Source organism: Vidua chalybeata, chromosome 6 (assembly GCF_026979565.1).
Source record: "Vidua chalybeata isolate OUT-0048 chromosome 6, bVidCha1 merged haplotype, whole genome shotgun sequence".
NCBI classification, from domain to species: domain Eukaryota; kingdom Metazoa; phylum Chordata; class Aves; order Passeriformes; family Viduidae; genus Vidua; species Vidua chalybeata.
In genome coordinates this window covers 37,505,608-37,519,488 of record NC_071535.1, presented here as the reverse complement: position 1 = coordinate 37,519,488, position 13,881 = coordinate 37,505,608, and the positions used below count along the sequence as shown (strand labels likewise).

The window sequence follows — 13,881 nt, the reverse complement described above, 5'->3', positions numbered from 1 at the left end:
AAAAAGGTGCCAGAGCACTATGGAAATACTTAAAGAAATGACCACAGCTAAAGATCTGACCTGCAGCATGAATTAAGCTTTAATGAAATGAATAGAAAACAAAGACAGGAGAAGATGAAGGACGAAAGAGGAAATAGAGAGGAAGAAGGAAAAAGGAAGAAGTAAAGAAATGAGAGTAAGAACCATATTGTACCTGCCAGGGGATGCAAGAAGATCTCTCCTATGGGGTTTACAAAAGAGATGCCATCCTGACCACCAGCTGTGATATCATCACTATCAGAGGCATGTCCTCCTGGGGAGAGAAGAGTATGGCTAGCTGATCAGTGCTGCATGCTGCAAAAAATATGATGTCTCTGACAGGTTGCATTCATTCTCATCTTCACCTGGGGTGACACTGCAAACTTCCAGTGATATTGGATAGTATAATGTCAAACCCTCACTTGACCCAGCCAGTACCAAGGTTAGTGAAGTGACTTTATCTAATGCAGGTTTCTCAGTTCAGCAAGGTAAAAATGTATTTGTTTCAAACAGAAAAAAGAAATGGAACATTTCCCATGCATAACTTGGGAATGGGTGAAGGTGTGATTCATCACACTTTCCAAATATTAAATCACATAGGAACACTTTTGTAACCTTGATTTCCCCAGTTATAGCGAGATGGTGGAGAGCAGGGTGGGTCTCATACTGTTCAGCTTGAAGTATCTGTGCCTCACTCCTGCAGTCGTGCACCTCTGCACTAAGAGCACTCTCCCTGACCTGCAGGTGCTCCAAATTAGGGCACCAAATTAGTCACCATGACTATTGTCCTCAGCAGGCTTACCTCTGTACCCTCCGCCTCCTCCCCCAGAAGTACAAGCTCCTCCTCCTCCACCAAAACCACCAGAGGTGGTCCACTGGAGCTTGGCTAGAGCTTGGGGACAAGCTTGACCTCCTTCTCCACCTTCCAGAAGGGACTTCCCAGACTGAGGAAGCAGACTCTCATCTTGCCAGCCACCACCTCCACCTTCAGTCAGAGAGTGAGAAAAGAAAACAAGAACAGGTGAGAGAAGCACAAGCAGAGATGCTTTGTAGAGAGGCAGAGTTGAGTCCTTATTAATTTCTTAAGTGCCCAGTTCAAGGTAAACCTTTCTTTAAGTTTAAAAGAATATACAGACAAGCTCCTTGCTGCCATGGGCAATAACAAACAGGAAATCCAATGCCCACCATAATGTGTAGCATAAACCAAAACCTCAGCACCAATTTCTTGTGGTGTTAAGAAAATAAGGAGCCTATCACTCCCTTTCAGGATAACTGGTTAGGGCAGTCAGCCATGTAATATGCTGAGTTCCTCAGGGAAATAAAAATAAATTGGATTTCTACATCTCACTTTAGTGGCCTCTCTGTAAGCCTACTATAGCAGGAGATGGACAACCACCAGATTTTTTTTATCTCTTAGGAATGGATTCTTGGCACAGCCATCACAAGATTATAAATAAGCTTCCATTTCTGGTATAATTCCCATAATAGAATTGTTGTTGTTGAGGTTTAAGAGGAGTAAGGAGAAAATGTCTTCTCTTCAAGACCACTGTTACAGTGTGAAGGAGCAGGCTCCATCCCCCAAACATAATTTTCCCTGGTTCATCTCATAGAAGAGAGGAGTCATCCTATGGAATTGCCACTGCTGGAGCACTCATCACCTGTCCTGTGCATTCTTTTTTTATCTGGTGACACAACATATAAGAAGATATCCCTTACAGACTGCCAGCATATTTCTAAAAACTACTGCCAAGAAAAATTCCAAAAGACTGAAAAAGAAGCCCTTGACTTCATGCCTACAGGACAACGAGTGTATTCAGCCACCTGACTCAGATCTTGTGTGCTTTGAGTGTCTCACCTGCTGCCCCAGTCCTCCCACTGACTCCAGGTACTGCAGTGTTGTTCTCAAATTGCTCCAGGGGTACATCACCCACGGAATTGTCCTGAGCCTTCAGGTAGGCTTTTCCTCCTCCTCCTGCTGCGATGAGCAAAGGTTCGAAAATTCCATCCTTCTGCTGGAAAACCCCCCATCAAACATCAGAAAAACTTCACATCCCTTGGATATGCCAAATTCAAACAAACTTATCAAAGATGATGAAAGCATCCCAAAGAAGAATGGCCTAAGGCCAGGGCAATGCTACTGCTTGTCTCATAGAATCATTACAAAAATATTTCACATCATGTTCCTGAGTACAAAAGTAACTGTTTAACTGAACATCAAGGTTTTGTGATTCATTTTTTAAGGACTGCTGCCAGTATTAAAGTGAGATCCTGGTGTAATTCCCACATCTGAGCTGTTAAGGACTGAGGAACCAGTTCAGCTAGCCTAATGATGGTGATAAATACGAATAAGGATATAAAAAGAGATAAACAACTAAAAAGACAAAAACCAAAGGGAGACAGAAAGAGGAGAGGGAGAAAGAGGCAGAAGAGGAAGATTAATTTTTTATAATCTTTTTTAAAAGAACTGTTTATCATATGCAATGACTGACAGTGAGAGCTAATTGCTCTGCTGGACATTGCTCAGGCAGGATGCAAAGAGGAAATACTTACTCTGAAGATGTAGGTTGCTCCTCCTCCACCCCCACCTCCTCCAGCCCATTCCTTCAGGTCCCTTTTTTTTTTGTAATCTTCTTCAATGAGAGATGACTCCCCTAAGCAGATCTTCTGGGTTTCAGGATTGCCCTGAAAGGAGACAAGAAATGGAGTCAGACATCAGCAAAGTCCAACTCTTGAGACTTGTCTGTGTATTTCAGTATAATAATGTGATAATGCTTGTCATGCATAATAGACATCTATAAATCAGTATGTAGATTATCTTTGTAGAAAGTGACCTTTTCTACTAGGACTGGCAGCTGAGGGATAGATCTGTCTGTAACTTCTGATTTGCAAACTCACATTACACATGCAAATGAAAATAGAGATGCATACAGGAAAAAATGTAATAACTCATTGTTAATTTCACATAATTAATATTTTGCACATTTAGAACTTCTTATAACCAAAAACATTTAAGTATTTTGGATTATGGATTAATTCTGAAAACTTTCTTACTGACTCCAGTAAGGATTTGCTGTTTATTTCTCAAGGAGATAAATGCATAAAGGAAAGGTGACCCACACAAAATTGAGAATAGTCTATTGATACATCTTAGAAGAGTAATTTGGAGACCCAGTTTCCTATTCCTACACCAGTCTTACTGCCTGTGTCCTCTCATTCATGCAGAATCACAGAACGGGGAAGGCTGGAAGTGGCCACTGGAGGTTATCTAGTCAGTCCAACCTCCCTACTCAAACAGACTTCTCTGGGGCACGTAACTTAGATTGTGTCCAGATTGTTTTTGACTATCTCCAGAGAAGGAGACTCTAAAATCCCTCTGGGAAACCTGTTCCAGTTCTCAGTCACCCTCATAGCAAAGAAGTTCTTCATCACATTCAGGTGGAACATGTTCCATTTTCTGCCCATTGCATCTCATCCCAAGACTGAGACTGAGATTGATTGAAAATTGACAGAGGGAGAGCTCTTTCTCAATTCTGTTAGTGATGGTGCATGGCCTTTCTTAGTTGGTGGAGCAATTTGTCTGGTTAATTTAAACATGAGAACAAAAGATGGCAAGATAGATGAAGACCAAGGAAAAACAACTGGGGTAAATCTGAGGAGAGATAATCAAGGTTTGGAGCTGCAGAACTTCTCCAGAGAAAGAAAAACAAACATTAGTCACCCAATATACAGATTCATCATGAATTTCCAAGCCAAAGAAAGTTGGGCTTTGGAAGTGGGAAAAATTAACTACAACTTTTTCCAGTAGCACCTGCCAAAGGGAGATAATGCTGGGTTGTAATTTGCAATTTGCAGAACAAATGATGAAATGCAAGGGATTAATGGACAACTTTTCAGATTATGACCTAAGACTAGAGAGTGCACTGAAAAGGGAACTGCAGATACACAAATGTATCTTTTATTTAAATAGATGCAATTTTTGTACTATATAAAGTGAAGAAAGGGTGGGTTTAGAGTCAATTGTCTGGGTAAGACATCATCTCCTGTGGGAAAGTAAACAGTAACTTCAAATGCCTACAGGCATAGTTTATGCATCCCCAAACACACCAGTCTGTGAGGGAGAAACAGCTTTGTTCCTGAGCAGAGGTTAACAGCATCTCTGGATCAAGGCAGTATCAAAAACTGATGCTGAAAAGAGGTAGTTTTTGAGCTTAAGTGACAAAAGGACTTTCAGATAATTTGGTATAGCATTTAGAGGATACACACATAAGCATTCATATCACCAATTTACATTTCTCTTGAGTTTTTTTTTGTCATCACAGAAATCTAATCCAGGGGCCACTGGAGTTAGTGGGAAGATTCTCGCTGCTTTTGGTAGGCTTTGGATTCAGACTTTAGTCTCTAAGCCTAGAGAGTATGTAACACTGTGCAGCCACAAAACTGCTGGATGCTCCTATAAATAATAGTAAATTTTCTGAAAATCCTGGCAGACAGCAAAAACTCTGGACTGTGGAAAAACAAGAGAGGGAGCACATCACTTGCTTATGAGCTTCCTGCTTAAAATAAGCACAAGAGAGCTGATGAAGAATTTATTTCAAACACCAGGAGCTTAAAGCTAAGTTTCTGTGGGCTTCATATTTGTTTGTGCATTTTGGGATTGTTTTTCTTTTCAGTGTTCTTTATATCTGTTTTGAGATTTTTTTCTAACTTCTTTTATTGGGTCTTTCCTGTCTCCTGTCTGGATTCTGGGATTTCTAACTTTTATCACCAAACCCCAAGCCACCCACTGAATAGTATCTGCAAGGTCCCTGCCCACGTGTGCTTTGTGGCCCTCACCCCAGGGCAGGCATCCTCCCCCTGCTGCCCCACTAAGATGTACAGCAGTTCATCTTTCTCCAGGTGGAAGGTGGCTGAGATGAAGACCCCATGGGACCTCTTATTGTGGTTTTTGGCTCCCTTCCCCCCGGCTGCTCCATAGGCAGAAATCCTGCAAGACAAAGTAAATAAATGAAGAAACAGCTCTCACACTTCTCATCCCCAAAGTAAATCCATCTGCAAGGTCTCCCAGCCTTCACTTCCAAACAGACGTTTCTCCAGAGCAGGCTCCCCTGCTGTAACAGCTCGTGACTATTCCTTGTCTGACCATCATGTAGGTAGGTAGTACAAGACCAACCCTCACCCAAGTACTGGAAACAGAAACTGCAGGAACAAATAGCATGAGCTGGTATAGCCCACTCCATAAGTCTAAGGCTACAGGACTGAGATGATGGCAGCACGCCTTGACTGCATGCCCACTCTCACTCCTCTTCTGATCTCTTCTACATCTCTGCTCACCCTTCCATGCTTCACAGTAGCTCAGATATGTATCCTAATAGCTACTGCTCCTATTTCTTCACTGTCCCCTGTACCCACTCAGTACAAGTGGTCCCACAGTTGTTCTTGTTGAATCTCCACAAACAAAAAGCAGTTAGAGGTGGCTGCCCCCCAGCACACACTGATCCTCACCTGTATCTGTTTGTGGCTGGCACTCTCCAGACTTGCACTCCCCGGAGCCTGCCCTCCTTCTCCACAGTCACTGACACATTGCTGTTCTTGTAGGCACTGTCACACTGAGCTTGGGTTGGCCCATGGGGACCACTGGCACCACATGTTGAGAACCACCACAGAACAACAGTTGTGTCCCCTGTGACCAAAACAGCAAGAGTTGAGTCAGATGTCAGCTTCCCTGCATTTCTCAGTACTTATTCCCACTTTCTTCTAGTCAGAGCACAACTACTGCTTTGTTATGGTCACTGTTTGCTTTTCTCCTTTCTCCCCTTATTTCTTGCACACTATTTGATAAATCATGGGCTGAAATTAAACTTTATCAGTTGGGTGTGAGAGGGGCAAGGAAAAGGGAAGAGGGACTGAACTTCTAAGGGGTTTATCCAAGTGTCTCACAGATATGATCAAATTCCTCTTCTCAGTGCCAGTCTGAAGCAAGAAGATGTTCAACTTTCCAAATGAGAACTAAACCATGTACACAGAGACAAAGGTTGAAAACATCTGTCATTACAGCTAGTGACCATTTATGAAACACAGTGAAAGTTTGAAGGGACTTGTCTCAGGCTTGCACAAGAAGCCTGTGGCAGCAGAAAGTGCCTCTTGCTACCATCTGTAGGGACCCTTCTTCCCCAAGCAATTTCTTTCCTGGTTCTTATTCAGCATTATTTTTTTGTTTCTACAACAGTTCAGCATATAAGTATGCTTTCTATTTCACTACCATTTCTAAGACCCAAACAAATCTATCTTCTCCACTGAATTAGGTAAGGCCTAAGAATAAAACTTTTCAGTAATGTATCTAAAAATTGTGTGATGCAGTTTGTAGACAAAAACCAGGGTTGAAAGTAGAACTGTTTAAGAGCTGAATGATTAAAATAGAGGTAAAAATTACAGACTTTTAAAAGAAAAAATCCAATCTTGTTTAAAGGAAAAAACAAGCGAACTACCCCCAACAGACATCATCCTGTGAACATGCAGATGAATCAATGCAGTATGAGTTTCAGCTGCATTACAGCATTCCCCATAGCTAATGGGAACAGACAGCAGTACAGATTGTCACATTCCAGGTGTCACAGCCTTCAGGAGTTGGGACAGTCACGCATTGGTATTTGTTGGCCACAAAACAGCCTCAAGAAAACCTCTCCTCCTCACCTTCTCCTTTAGACAGCTCTTCTCACCCACACGATTCTTATCTGTCCTCCAGAGTGGCAATCTCTACCACTACCAGCAAATTAGTCCCCAGTGTTCCCTTGTTCTCCTACTTTTTCATCCACTTTTTCCCTTCAGTGGATTTCCTCATCCTTACTTACTTCTCCCTGGATTTTCATCTTTACACCACTATTCTACACTCATTTTATTCAGCCTCAGTGCTCAGCACTCTTTCTATTCCTAACTTTCTGTACCAGTCTATACCTTTTGTTCCCTAAGCTGCCTTTCCATGCACTCCGAATCTGAGTCATGCAGCTTCTGTTTTCACTTGAAGAGATTCTGCTTTTCTTTAAAGAGGATCTGCCATCTCAGGGCTGGTGAGCTGGGCTCCAGCAAGCTGCTTGCCAAACCTGGAGAGACTACCTGACATAGTCTCCACACCTTTGGATTATCTACAGCTGCTTCACTCCTGTAGGCATGCAGATCACAGAGGAGACAGAAAGGGAGCCATCTTTTATAGCCAAGAGCCAGGTTTTCAGTACTGAATCATGTACCTGGGAGGGAGGGCTCTTCCAGGGGGTTCAGAAGATGTTCATCCAGGATACTAATTTCACGTGGGTAGTGGTGTTTCCCACCAAAATGATTCAGTTGTCTTCCTGTAATAGTTTGTAGAATAGAGGAAAGAGGTGGGAGGATGGTAGAAAAGAGTGATGGAAAATTTAAAGAGCACATGAATTAATTAAATACAACCATATGGTTAAGATAAGTAAATATTACCTTGGGTAGAAAAGGTGTATTGAACAATCATAATTTTGTATTACTCTTTTGAGCCCATGTCTTAGGTAAGCTACTTGTATCTGTGCTGAAGGCAGTGGGTCTTCACAGGAACACAGACTCTCCATGTTATCCCATGCAGGATAAGCTCCTTGGTCTGCAATTTCCTCTAGCTGTGATTACAGGAGATTTTAGGGAAAATGTAGTGTGGGAGAACAGATACCAGGTATTGATGTTCTGCTGGTCAAACAGGCAGGTGACAATTCTGGACAGTCAAATGACTGGAGGTGTAAAGGAGAATGGTGACAAAAATCAAAAAGTCTTTGGTTCTGAGTAATGTCATGGCAAGTAACCCAGTTTAACAGATCACTTCCACCTCAGCAACCAACTTTTAGCACCTGAGAGCTCTCTTAGAGAATAAATAACTAAATAAAATTACATGCCTCACTAACATACACAGTTAAGTAACAGAAACATACCCTTGACACAAGCTTTGGAAAAATCTTGACACAGATTTGTTGGACAAACTTTTTGAAAATCACAGAGCAAAACCATACATTTCTGACCACTGAGATAGGCCTTTGAAAACCAGACCTTTCTCAGAGAGGAGGAATTTCAAATCAATTGCTGATCCAAATCGTCTGAATGCATTGAGAACACTACAATACCAATGCTGCCTTACCACAGGAAAAAGTAATAATGAACCCTTGCCTCATAATATGCAAGCATCCTGTTTCAACAGTTAAGTTACCCATTTTTATGCAGATTTTTGATTGGAAAATCTCTAAGAAAAAGGACAGGCTTCTTTCCATTTTGTGAGCCCTCAATTAATTTAATACTGAACATTTTTCATCAGTGGAAAAACATTACAAATATTTCAATTTGTTCCAGTTGTGAGAATCTAACAGCTGTCTGATGCTCTACTGAAAAGAGACTCACTCAGTTCCAGATGGACAATTATCTCCGCCACAAAGCCACTTCTCTAAATAGCAATAATTAACACCCTTGTTAGCTGTGTCAGAAAGGCCAAATAACTAACTGAAGCATGGAGACCTTGCTGAGCTTTTACTCCTGAGAATATTCCCTCCAGGTCTGACTGAAAGCACATTGATGCACGCAAATAAAAGAAAGCTTTGTACTGACGCACTCTGCTCCTACTGAGATGGAGAACTTCAATGGATGAAGTTGTCAAGCCAGTGAAAAATGAAATTAACTCAAAACAAATGAAATTAATCAAATGCAAGAAGGAAAACAGAATGACAAATACAATGCATGGCCAGAAAAGATGCACCCCAAGGCCTGCACTGAATTACAAATTCCAAAGGTCACAACAGTTTCAGATACTTAGCGATGTACCAGAAGTCTGGTTATGCTTGCCAGAGCAAAGGAATGTAAATCACTCTCTGAAACAGAGAGCTGATCTTTGTGTCTGCATGGATTTTTTTGTGGCATCCCAATGAGTATCCTAAGGCAATGTCTCATTTCCAAACAGTCTTTCCTCCTTCTCCAAATAGTCTCAAACCCTTGCTCTCCAAAAGAAACTTTCTGTCTCCTCCATACTAAGCAGCAGATCAGCTGCACCACAGGCTGAGCATACCCTGTCCACATGAGCTGTTAACGCTTTAAAGGCTGATGTTTTATGCACTGTCAGACACAAACTTGTAAAGGGGCATTTTTTACAAACCTAGTGTAGCCCTGGGACCCAGGGGCTGGTCCTTCAATCTTTTTTAGTTTCCACTTCCTCTTCTAACAGCCAACATGTTGACTGTAAAGTGAATGGAAGGGAACAAGAATTAATTCATATTAAGGTGCATCTATATCAAAAAAATACAAAGAGCAAAGACTTCCTTTCTCCACGTTTTAGCTAACACTGATTCCCCCATTGAAATGAGACACAGGGAAATGTAAAGGAGAAAGAGGGGACATCTTCTGCAGGCAGAGAGCTAAAGTAATTCACTCATTCACTGCTTCAATATCTCTGTGACTGTAATGAAAAAGGAGATAGAGATCTGGTGGCTGAGATTAATCAGAGTAAGATGCCTCACAGGATCCTTAAGGTGCAAATGGTCTCCTCAGAGATTCCACCTCACTAATGCTGATTTCAGTACTCCTGAATATCAGACTTTGCTGGGTCAGGGACTCTAAAATCAAGAAGTAGAGGTAATCTATACAAAAGGTCTCTTTGGACAGTCTTGCCATTTATAAAGCAATCTTCTGGGAAATTGAAAATTATGCACAGTCTGAAATTTCTAGGCCAGGGCAGTAAAGTTTGATAGACCACAGACCTGTGATCTTAACTGGAACAATACAATGCTTAGAGCACCAAAAGATAATAGTAAAGGCAATGAGAAGGGCAACTCAACTATCAGCATTCTATTTGCTGTGCTAGTCCGGATTTTCATGTTAAAACACTCAAAATTCAGACCTTTTCCTATATAAACACTATTTCACTGAAAGTATGAAGTATCTTTATGCCTGTCTGCCTGAAGTCCTCACAATGAACCAGACATGCCATCCAGTCTGTGACACTATCTTACACAAGGTGACTGTATAAGTCAAAATGTGGTTTCGCCTCACCCTTTTCACAGGGAAAAACATCTGTCAATGCCCAGGAGCTGCCATCCAAAGAATGGTCTGTTTGGGTTTTGTCCTTATTGATGTCTCTTGAGCTGCCCGCACTACTCAGTTGTTCACTTAAATCTTACTGAACCTTCTTCTCAATTTTAAGGTCTGTGGAAAACCCCACCTTCTTTCCCATCTTGCATACAAAAACAGTGTTTTCATTCAGCACTGGGTTTTGTAGAGAGTTGAACTACAAGATTGAAATAGATGGAGAAAATAACATTTACATCCTAGCAAGCAGCAAATCTTTCCTTCCTGCCATCCATCCTTCCTGCTGCCCTCATGAAAAGAATTCACTGCTTGGATTTTAATTGGCTCTGTCTCTGACATCTGAAACCTGTCCTTGCCAGGGATAAGTAATTTCATTACTGAAAACACAGCAGAGCTGCTGGGCTTCTCTGTAACATAACTGAATTAAAGTAATGAGAAGACAAATACAAGGGGGCTGCTCTTAGAGGCGAGAAAACGCCAATTTGCAAAGAGGATTCAAGGAACAGTGGCAAGTGCAAGGCTTCCGAGAAATGTTTCCTTCGTGATATGTTTCTTCTGCATGACTCACACATCTCTGGGTCATGCCTTCACATGGGGTAAGTCCAGTTGCTCCTGGACATCAGTGCAATTCATCCCAATTGAAAATAAGGAGTAGCCTGGGTGGTCTAATGGACAAGCTCTGATAACATTGCTGCAGGGGCATTTACACCCCACCTGTTTGCCAAAGGGTGTGTACCTACACCACTCCCAGCAAAAGGTCTGTGGATAAACTGGAGGATCTATCTGAGAGCTGTAAACTCCAGCAGCTGGATGCACATCACCTGGCCCAAGTGCATCTGGAGTCACTCCCTTCAGCTTCCTCAAAATTCCAAAACAAACTGCTACCATGGAGGTTGGAGAGAGGACTGTAAAGGAGCTAGAGTGAAAAAATGAAATGACCATAAAGGATCAGCTTTTCCTCTTAATTTCAAGTGAAACTGTGCATACTCAGCATTTTATAGAAGAGTGGTTTCAGTGCCCACAGAACGAAGGGACAGTGAACAGGACACTGAACCAGAAAAGGATGGGAAGGAATAGTGGCTTCTATTGATGAGCTTTTACCACATCTATTTTGACATAAGCCTTCCCATATGTTATGTTAGGCTATAGCTAGTCACTGCAGGGACATGCTATGATCCTAAATGCTGACATATTGAGTGTGGTGACACGTAGAGTGGCACAGTATCACCAACCCACATTTTGTCTGCAACAGAATTTACCATTCAAATGTTACATATCTTCCAGTTCCTTTGCAACCGAGCATTTTTTCCCCCCAGGGACAAAAGAAGGCAGTTTCTAATATTTGCAAGTAGTTCAGGTACCTAAATTCTTTCCCCTTGTCTGCTAAGAACATCCACTACAACTCCTGCTAACATGTTTCAAAGGGTAGCACTGGCTCCATTTTGCTCTGGAATAGTTGTCAGTCACGTTCACAGTAATGAAACAAAGGAAAGCTGTTTTATGTCTGGCAGTGATAGCTAATGTACCTCCTTACAGACTAAAACAAACTTGTTGGAGTAATCTAAATTTTATTGTCAGGGAGTCAATTTACTCCTTCGTTTTCTTCCTTTTCTCCACAAAAATATGGTGACTTTTGCCTTTGACTTCAACAAATTTGTTTGAGGTATCAATTACCAGGGTGCATAGATCAGCAGGGACTGTGGAAAAATAGTGTGATGTAATCCTTCCATTTAGGATTAAGGAATAAGTTTAGTGTTTCTTGCCAAGATACACAGACAGGTCTCAACTATGTGATACAGAATATCCCAGCTTAGAGGAAAAAAAAGAGGACTGGGAGACTCTGACACAGAGTAAAAGTGCATCTACTTGAAATCTTCAGTAAGTCTGAGATAAAATGGCATTGTGCTGAAAAAGTTGACACAAATTATCCATGCACATTCTGTGGGGAGAACAGATTGTGCATCCTGGACCTCTGGGATGCTGATTACACTACCCAAATTTTTAGGGGATTCTGCAACATTTGTGTCTCACCGTCAGTGAAGCAGTCCAGGCCAAATGTAATGTTGTCGATAGCAATGTCAGCTTGGGAATTCCAGCCCCAGGTTGCCAGGAGTTCCAGTTGAAACCTTTGCAATAAGACAGATGTTTTAGAGCAGACCGACAAAGGACTAAGGAGAGGGAAAAACAAAACAAACAAAGAAACAACCTCCCTAAAAATACAATGTTCCCTTATAATGGAAAAAACATCACCACTATTTAGAATTTTTCCTCCAGACAAATCCAACTGAGCAGCCAAAAGGGCTTGCTCTAAGTCTTAGACACATATCAACCCCTTGTAAGCGCCACAACATTCATACAATTTCACATTTCATGGGGAGCAAGAATGAGAGCCCTACTTCCCCTGCTATCTGCACATACATACAAGCAACTGTCCCCCACTAATTTTTATACTCAAACAACCATCTATGGATGTAGAAATAGTCAGGGAATTAGACTGGGGGAAAAAATATCTCCTCCTTTCCACCCCCAAAGAGATAGAGTAAAAACTGAGCAGATTATCCAAAAGTCTTGGGCCTGATCCTCAGCCAGTGTAACTCAGAAGGTGACATGAGTTTATTTCAGAAGGGTAGGACATTATCAATTCCAGCCATAATTCCTTGAAGAGTTAACTCCCTGGGCTGTCTCATCTTTTTCCACTATGACCAAGTGTTCCTTATCTAGGAGCTCTGTCACGTCCATGTGTACTGCTACCTACTGAATTCACAAGGAAGAAAGAAAACAAGCTGAAGGATCTCCTTCTAATGATAGGACTGAATTGTTTTTCATTACATTTCAGAAATAAACAGTTGTCTGATGTCCAGTCCATTTAGAGCTTATTAAAAGCATATGGGTAGGACCTCTATTGCTGTCTCTGGTAAAGCTCCATGATGATTTATGAGAGATCAAACACTGACCTGCCTAACACATTAATCATTCAGCCTAGAAACACACTTGTCCCAAATTAGTGGCAATAAAATATGTGTGTGCATTCCACCCACCAACCAAATGTTGGTTGATATCTACAGTTAGTTGCATGGCTACATAAAAATCTTTAGGGATAAACTGCTTTTACTCCAACTCAAGAATGACCCCTTGTGCTTAAATGAAAGCATTCACACCTTCAGGATCTGAGCACTCTGGAAGTGCAGCAAATGCAAATTAAGGGTCCCTTGAATGATCTCTTAGCTGTGGTGTTAGTGGGGGAATTTTTCATTAGATCCTCTTCCTACAGATACCCTCCTCTTCAACAGCAGGCTTAGCAAGAGCATTTTCAAACATTGCATATGAGTCCACTAACAAATGACAATAATTCCCCCATCTATCTGATGGAAGAGAGTCAGAGCACCCTGAGCCCAGAACCAGGGTACTTATAGGACCCACAGGCATAGACACAGCACCACATCCTACCCCTTCCTTAAGGCACTCACATGGCATTATACCCTTGGTCAGGTCAATCTGCTGTGTCTGGTCCATGGAGACAGAGCAGACAAGGATCCCTGGCACTGCACTGCAAGGTAGGTTTCTGTTCCAGCTGAGTACAAGGGGGGACCTTGAGGAATGACACCCCCTGTCCCCAGTGCGTGAGAATTGACATTTCATAGCCTCTAGGCTCTGTCTGCCTCCCCTTCCTCTTAGCTTCAGAAAAAGGGGAGGAATTTGTCTTTTGAACTCAGTGCTGTCCTAGCCAGAGGGGTTTCCAGTGTTCCTGTTCATTGATCTCATTTTGCTGACTCCAACAAATTATGTTCT

General features: G+C 41.8%; 1 protein-coding gene across 1 annotated transcript in view; it reads right to left on the bottom strand.

Annotated features, from left to right (window-relative positions):
• Positions 1 to 13,881, bottom strand: part of LTK (leukocyte receptor tyrosine kinase) — a 50,307-nt gene that overhangs the window by 15,272 nt on the left and 21,154 nt on the right. Inside the window, exons 10-17 of the mRNA XM_053945852.1 lie at positions 12,124 to 12,218; positions 7,260 to 7,361; positions 5,521 to 5,698; positions 4,852 to 5,002; positions 2,569 to 2,700; positions 1,874 to 2,030; positions 821 to 1,003; positions 194 to 292 (exon numbers count right to left, since the gene is read on the bottom strand). Of these exons, the coding sequence (XP_053801827.1) occupies positions 194 to 292; positions 821 to 1,003; positions 1,874 to 2,030; positions 2,569 to 2,700; positions 4,852 to 5,002; positions 5,521 to 5,698; positions 7,260 to 7,361; positions 12,124 to 12,218 (1,097 nt within the window). The remainder of the gene's footprint in view (positions 1 to 193; positions 293 to 820; positions 1,004 to 1,873; positions 2,031 to 2,568; positions 2,701 to 4,851; positions 5,003 to 5,520; positions 5,699 to 7,259; positions 7,362 to 12,123; positions 12,219 to 13,881) is intronic.